General features: G+C 41.6%; 1 protein-coding gene across 1 annotated transcript; it reads left to right on the forward strand.

Annotated features, from left to right (window-relative positions):
• On the forward strand, positions 1 to 7,232 carry LOC4335552 (kinesin-like protein KIN-12A). Its single transcript, XM_015780166.3, has 16 exons — positions 1 to 379; positions 469 to 621; positions 1,209 to 1,292; positions 1,392 to 1,514; positions 1,600 to 1,659; positions 1,747 to 1,800; positions 1,873 to 1,968; positions 2,484 to 2,579; positions 3,262 to 3,407; positions 3,971 to 4,120; positions 4,210 to 4,339; positions 4,449 to 5,108; positions 5,202 to 5,300; positions 5,379 to 5,531; positions 5,644 to 6,375; positions 6,659 to 7,232. The coding sequence occupies exons 1-16, from the start codon at positions 29 to 31 to the stop codon at positions 6,959 to 6,961; spliced, it is 3,390 nt and encodes a 1,129-aa protein (XP_015635652.2). The 5' UTR covers positions 1 to 28; the 3' UTR covers positions 6,962 to 7,232.
• The last annotated feature ends 364 nt before the right edge of the window (positions 7,233 to 7,596 follow it).

Raw genomic sequence — 7,596 nt, forward strand, 5'->3', positions numbered from 1 at the left:
CTCTGCAACGTCTCTCTCTCGCTGGGCCATGAGGTCTCTCTTCTCCAAGCACGGCCGCCACCCGGCCACGCCGCCGCCGCCCTCGCTCTCCGGCGGCGGCGGCGGGGACACGCCCCCGTCGCGGCGCCGCGTCCCCAAGGAGAACGTCGACCCGGGGTCGTCCCCCGCGGGGCACTCCCCCTTCCGCTCCCCGACCTCCTCCGCCAAGCCGCTCGGGAACCGCAACCGGGGCCTCCTCCCCCCGCGGCCCCCCTCCTCGAACCCGCTCAAGCGGAAGCTCGACGTCTCCCCCGCCGCCGCCGCCGACTCCAGCGGCGGTGCCGCTGCTGCTGCCGCCGCTGCTGGCGGCGGATGCCCCGCGCCCGACTCCGGAGTCCAGGTGTGTGGCTAGGGTTTTTTGTTTCCGGCTTCGTGCGGTGGTTGGGCGCTGGATCTGGCTTGACCAATGTGGGGGGGTTGGTGTTGCAGGTGGTGGTGAGGATACGGCCGCCGTGCCGGGTGGAGGAGGAGGAGGACGCGCGGGCGCCGGACTTGTGCGTTCGCAAGACGGCGACCAACTCGGTCGCGATCCAGGGGCAGGACTTCACGTTCGACGCGGTCGCCGACGAGGTGTCCACGCAGGTGAGTGAGATTGGTGTAAATTTGGGGGTAATTTCTGTTTTGATGTGCTTGTAAAGGTTGTGGATTAGCTAAAATTTAGGGGACTTTCAGTGTATTGAGCGCATTAGCGGTTAAACGTTAACTTAGATTCCCCACACCCTAAGTGCTTATGTGTGAGTTGATACCAGAGTGGTGGTTTTATGTAACATGTATGCTGTAATTCCATCCATTTTGTGATTTTAGCATCCTTAAGATCTGGTACATTTATGTTCAGTGCTAAGGTTCCTGCGTTAGAACTGTAATCTTTTGGGGGGTTGTGATTCAGATTTATTGAATTCAATGTTATGTGTACTATTGTTTTATTTTCTGCACCCTTATGATATAGTACATTTATGTTCGGGGCTAAGGTTACTGCGTTAGAATTGTAACTGTTCTGGGGGTGGGTGTTTAAGTTTGTTGAGTTCAACATTATGTCTATGTTTGCTATTGGTTGATCATACCATGATAGTTATCTGCGTACTCTATATAATTTGACTAACTTTTGTTAGTTCTACTGTGTAATTCTGGTGGCTAATGGCTTGATTGAATATTTGTTGGCACTTTTATAGGAGGATATCTTCAAGCTTGTCGGGCTGCCACTTGTTGAAAATTGCTTATCTGGGTTCAACAGCTCAATATTTGCCTATGGCCAGGTGATTATTACCTTAAACCAAACATTTAACTCTTATAGCTGGTCATCAGAAACATATTGACTTATGCTCACCCTCTTTTCATCTGATCATCTTGAAAAGACTGGCAGTGGGAAAACCTACACAATGTGGGGCCCTTTGTCAGCACTGTCAGAAGACTCAACGTGCAGCGAGAGGGGGCTGACGCCCCGTGTCTTTGAGCAGTTGTTCTCTCGTATCAAAGAAGTAATCTCATGAACTTTTTCTAAGCTGCCTATTCTGTTGTGAGTTTTTTATGAGTTGAAGTTGACTCTTGCTGTTCTATTTGCAGGAACAAGGAAAGCATGAAGACAAAGAGCTAACTTACCATTGCGTTTGTTCTTTTCTCGAGGCAATTGCTATTCTTAGAACCTAAGGCATATTTTCATTGTTCTTGTTTTCTATAGAAAATGTAATTCTTCCTGGTTGTAATTTGCAGATTTACAATGAGCAGATTACTGATTTGCTAGACCCATCACCTAAAAGTCTTCAGGTGAAGTTAAATTACAAAATTTAGTAGCATAGCTTTTCAGGTGATTTACCAATATGACCTGTTGAATTGCAGATTAGAGAGGATGTTAGAACTGCTTGTGTCTATGTTGAATCATTGACAAAGGAGTTAGTTTTCACTACAAAGGATGTAACGCAACTGTTGGTGAAGGTACATGCACGTCAATGTTGTCGTCTAAAGATTTGCTGATATGTTTCTCATATGTTTGTGCTGTTGAATATTGATCCTAATTTCTAATAGAGTTAAATTTGTCACTTGTCGCTGTCAGACGTGCCTATTCTGAGCTAAAATAATTCACTGTTATGATTATTCTGAGCTAAAATACTTTGCCTTTTATTTATGTGTAAGATTTCGTCTTGTTTAATGTCTTATCTGGCTTATAACGTGTCCTTGTCAATTCTGCGGGCAGTGGAGTGTTTACTTTACCTGAGTTCTTGTTTTCTTCCAAGACAGTGTAGCATCTAGAAATAACAATGATGCAGCATTTGCAACAAGATGATTTTTATGAGACAAAGATTAGCAGATGCTGCATAGTTGTTGTAAAAAATTAATGATGAGCTGCATGCTTATTTCTTCCTAATTGTTATTTCCAGTACCTGCCCATACACATAGAGCATATTCTTTCCTCTTCTATTTAGGAACTTTGATTAATTCATATGTTGCAGGGCCTCTCAAATCGGAGGACCGGGGCAACAAGCGCAAATGCAGACAGCTCACGCTCACATTGCGTTTTTACATGTGTCATCAAGTCTGAATCAAAGGTAGTTCTATTAATCATACTATCATGTACTTTCAACTTTTATTTGGTCATGTCCTTTTCCTAGCGATTGTGATGCTGTATCTTATCCTGTTTATGTGAGCTGATAATTGTTCCGAGTGGGTTTTCCACTTCACCTGTCTGCATCTTATTTATAGTTTATTTCATTCTGCTGAAGCATACGCCAAATGCCAAATGTAGATGCTTGTGTGATCCCTGATAGCTTGAAGCCTTGAAGGCACATTTGGATAGTTTAGGCATATAACTCTTCTTCTCCCAGCATCACATTCTGTTTCTTTGAGTATGATAAAATTGTCATGGAACACAATATTCTGTTTATGGCACTTGTTTGACTGTGTTTGCACTATGCAATATGCAAATTTCAATATTGTAGCTGCACATGTTCAACTTTGATACGGACTGTCAACTTCTAGAAGAAGAGCTTCCGTTGCTTATATAAATAGGATGTTTCTCTTTTGCATTCTTTTCTTCGCCGTTGTCTTCTGTAGTCATCCATATTTTGTTGTGATCGTATTATCCCATGATTTTCGTTGCATGGATAAAATGATAATGGGCCAACCGGTTGCATTATTCAATCCAAATAATAGTAAACATGTTCTCTTAAACTGTTGCTAGTTCTACTTTTGAATTTCTTTGTTCTTTAATGCCTTGTTATTGTTCTATAGAATCTGGAGGATGGCTCAAACAGCACAAGAACAAGCCGGATCAACTTAGTAGATCTAGCTGGATCAGAACGACAAAAGTTAACCCATGCATTTGGTGATCGCCTAAAAGAAGCAGGAAATATAAACCGCTCACTTTCACAACTTGGGTATGGTTCTGTTTATACATAACACTAAAGATAAAGGTTTATTTAACACATAATCTGACCATCTTTGTCCTGATATAGTCTTTATTGATTATCTCATAGACTGTTATGCTTAAGGTCAGTATTTAAGTAAATGGGTTGTAGTTTGTCATGCATGCATGGAAGTTATGTTTTGTGAAGTCTACTTTCATTATCATCTTTTTGTTACTGATATAAAGCTACAGTTCTGTTCTTGCTCACAACATATCAGATTTGTTTTTCATCTGATTGCTAGTTTATTATATACATGTCTATTGTTTTGGGCACAAACCGATAACCGATATTAGTTATATAAATGATATATCTATTGTGCAGAGAGTTTTTTTATTTGATTGCTAGTTTATAAAGCATTAACTGAGTGGGTAATGGGGTTAATCATGGAAAGAAACACCGTGTTATCAAGACGAAATGTTTAGCACAGAATGAATAAAAATATACATTTATTTCAAAATGTAGTGTGCTTTAGTTTGATTAGTCAAAATGTGGTGAGATGGAGAATCTTATTTTTATGCTTTTGGCCACTGCAGAAATTTGATCAACATATTGGCAGAAATATCACAGTCTGGAAAACAAAGGCATGTTCCATATCGAGATTCAAAGCTGACATTTCTATTGCAAGAATCACTGGGTGGCAATGCCAAACTTGCAATGATTTGTGCTGTTTCGCCTTCTCAAAGGTACTACCAAGTAGAACCAAAAGCCACTTTTCTCTTCTTTTTAAATATTTGTCCTGACTCCTGACTGTATTTTCAATATTGTAATGCAGCTGTAAGAGTGAAACATTAAGCACTCTTAGATTTGCTCAACGTGCAAAATCTATAAAAAACAATGCTGTTGTCAATGAACAAAAGGAAGAAGATGTCAACATGCTGCGTGAGCAAATCAGGCAGTTAAAGGTATAATCGCGTTCTTGTTGTTGACTTTGTTGTCTCCGTAATGTTTTGTTGTTCTGACTCAAGTTGTCCACTAATGTCTTATTTTCTGTATGCTATGACTACATTGCAGGATGAACTTCATCGAATGAAGTCTGGAGGTTCAGATGGAAGCAACGGCAGTTTTTCCACTGGATGGAATGCTAGGCGTAGTCTGCATCTACTCAAAATGAGTTTGAGTCGTCCTACAACATTCCAAACTATCCATGAAGATAGTGGTGATGTGGAAATGGAAATCGATGAGAATGATGTTGAGAAGCCCTATAATCAAGACAATATGGTAATATCTCCTCCTGGAGATAAAGAATGTAAAGAATTACAGGCTTCATTGAAAATTAATGGTGGCACTTCCCTTGATGTTTTTGATGGGGAGAATCTCATGCCAACAAAAAGGTCATGCTCTGATGACAGATATAAGTTAAATCTTGCTGCCAGTATACAGAGAGGGCTTCAAGTCATAGAAAATCATCAAAACAATGGAGCTTGGAGGAGAGCATCAGTTGGGTTCAATGCTAGAATTGTGGATGTTCAGCCTTGCAAGGTTGATGTAGCGATCCAAACTGAGCCAGAAGAATCTGAAGCAAGAGACAACCCTTTGGCTCTAATTTCTTCTCATGTACTTGGGACTTCTGCTACCGTGAGCAATGATCCCAATGCATGCAGGGATCTGCAATTAGTACAATATGATGCAGGAATAACACGTGATGAACCAAAACAGCAACAAATTCTGAAAGTAAGTTTAAACAAAAGATATTTATATGCATTTTTTATGCCAGCTTATTAAAGTTACAATATCAGCATTTACAAATAATATTTGTCTGTATAGGCTGTGGAGAAGGTCTTGGCTGGAGCAATCAGGCGAGAGATGGCACGTGATGAACAGTGTGTAAAGCAAGCTGCTGAAATCCAACAGCTAAATCGTTTGGTAGGTGCCTTAACTCTATTCTTTAACAATTAACTATGTGTTTTCTCTGTTCTGCTGTCTTAGTCATCCTGCTTGCAGGTACAACAATACAAGCACGAACGCGAGTGCAATGCAGTTATCGCCCAAACACGAGAAGGCAAAATTGCTAGGCTCGAAAGTCTGATGGATGGAACTTTACCAACAGAAGAATTTATCAATGAGGAGTATCTATCTCTTATGAATGAGCACAAGGTTACCTTTCACCGAACTTCCCATCCATTTCATTTCCTACATGTGTACCACAACTTATATTTTGGAGTCATAACTTTCTTATTGGCTAATTTCCTTAAACTGATGCAAACAGATACTCCAACAGAAATATGAAAACCATCCTGAACTTCTACGTGCTGAAATCGAGCTAAAGAGACTTCAGGAGGAACTGGAGCTGTGCCGGAATTACATTGATGAGAAGGAAGTTCTACAAGAAGAGATACAGGATCTAAAAAGTCATTTGCATTTTATGCTTTCATCATCAGCATCGATTCGCAGGCTCTGGCCTCCAGTGCAATTGTCTCACGGCGTTGGTCCTTCACCTGTAACAAATGATGCTGATGGTGATAATAATGCTGTTGACACACCAGATTGGGCTGAAGCTGAGAGTAAATGGGTAACTCTCACAGAAGAACTTAGAGTTGAACTTGAAGCAAATAAATCTCTTGTAGGAAGGCTGCGGTCAGAATTGGAGTCTGAAAAGAAGTGCTCAGAGGAAGTAAAGGAGGCATTACAAACAGCAATGCAAGGACATGCTAGAATCTTGGAACAGTATGCTGAACTTGAGGAGAGACACATTGGTTTGCTCGCAATGCATAGGAAGATCCGTGAGGGTGTTGAAGATGTGAAGGCGAGAGCTGCAAAAGCTGGTGTCAAGGGAGCTGAATTGCGGTTCATCAATTCCCTTGCTGCCGAAATGGCAGTTCTGAGAGCGGAAAACAAAGGCCTTCAGGACCAGCTAGGGGATACTGCTGAAGCTGTTCAAGCAGCTGGTGAATTACTTGTACGATTGAAAGAGGCTGAGGAAGCAGAAGCACTTGCCCAGGTATGAATTTCCAATGCTCAAATGCATCTGTATTCCAACATATTTGTCAGTATGCTGCTTGCAATGCGCTTGATATAGATAATTGACGTATTACGGCACAACTATAAATTTTAGATGACACCTAACTTTAGGAAGAAAATGCAGATTGACAGTGCCGTATCGCAGTTCATGCGTGCTTTTACCAGCCTACCTTGTTGATTGTTCCATATTTTCCCTGTATTTCCATATGTGCTAGTTACCATTTCTCCCAAGTTATGCTTACAGTTGTATTTATTTGTTGCAGAGGCGAGCATTGTTGGCAGAGCAGGAGACGGAGAAAGCGTACCAGGAGATTGATAACTTGAAAAAGAACTACGACCAGGAAATCGTTGCCCTAAACCAGCGCCTCTCGGAATCATCTCATCATCAAGAAACTACTCTGGCCATTGAAGCTTGCGACATGGAGACTACAAAGTATGATACGGCTGGGAGCCCCGGTGACCAGCAATGGCGGGAGGAGTTCAACCAGCAGGGCGGGTCGTTTGAGGTCTCCAAGAGCACTGATCTCAACTCGTGGTTTTCCGGGTACGACAAATGTAACATCTGATGATGATTTGCACACTTTTGTTCAGTTCTTTGTACCTTTGTATTGCTAGCATTGCATGTTGTACCACCAGCTGGTGAGCACAAGAGAGGAAGAAGAGAGTTAATCCTGAAGATGTGTGTACTACCTCTTCACTGTCTTGTGAGGAGGGCGCGGCAAGATTCTTCGGATTCTCCCCCCCAAAAAAAGAGGTTGTATTGATCTGTCTTGTAAATTCAGATGGACACTTTACATATGACAAGAGCAACAACGATGTTCATGTTCATGTGATTTATCATGACTCTACAATTTGTCAGTAAGTTGCAAAGATGTTCATGTCAACAGGTACTTCATCTCACAATGTTTGGTCCTTACATAATCTGTTTCTGTTGCCACTGCTGAACCCCTGAACTCTTGTTCCTTTTCACTGCGGTGCAATTTTGAGGTTTTTCTTTGGTCCAATTTTTTTTTTTCTTCAGCTAGTTTCCGCACGAGATTATATGCTTATGAAATGCTACAAAATTCATTATATGAATGCTTTCAATTTAATTTGAACCTGCCTACAGCTAAGTTTGTCGCTGCTGGAGCGTCCTATTCTGTGCAGTGGAGTGTACAGGACTATCTCCCAATGCTAGTACTGACAATTTTTCTTCACTACG

This window comes from Oryza sativa, chromosome 4, assembly GCF_034140825.1.
Source record: "Oryza sativa Japonica Group chromosome 4, ASM3414082v1".
NCBI lineage: Eukaryota > Viridiplantae > Streptophyta > Magnoliopsida > Poales > Poaceae > Oryza > Oryza sativa.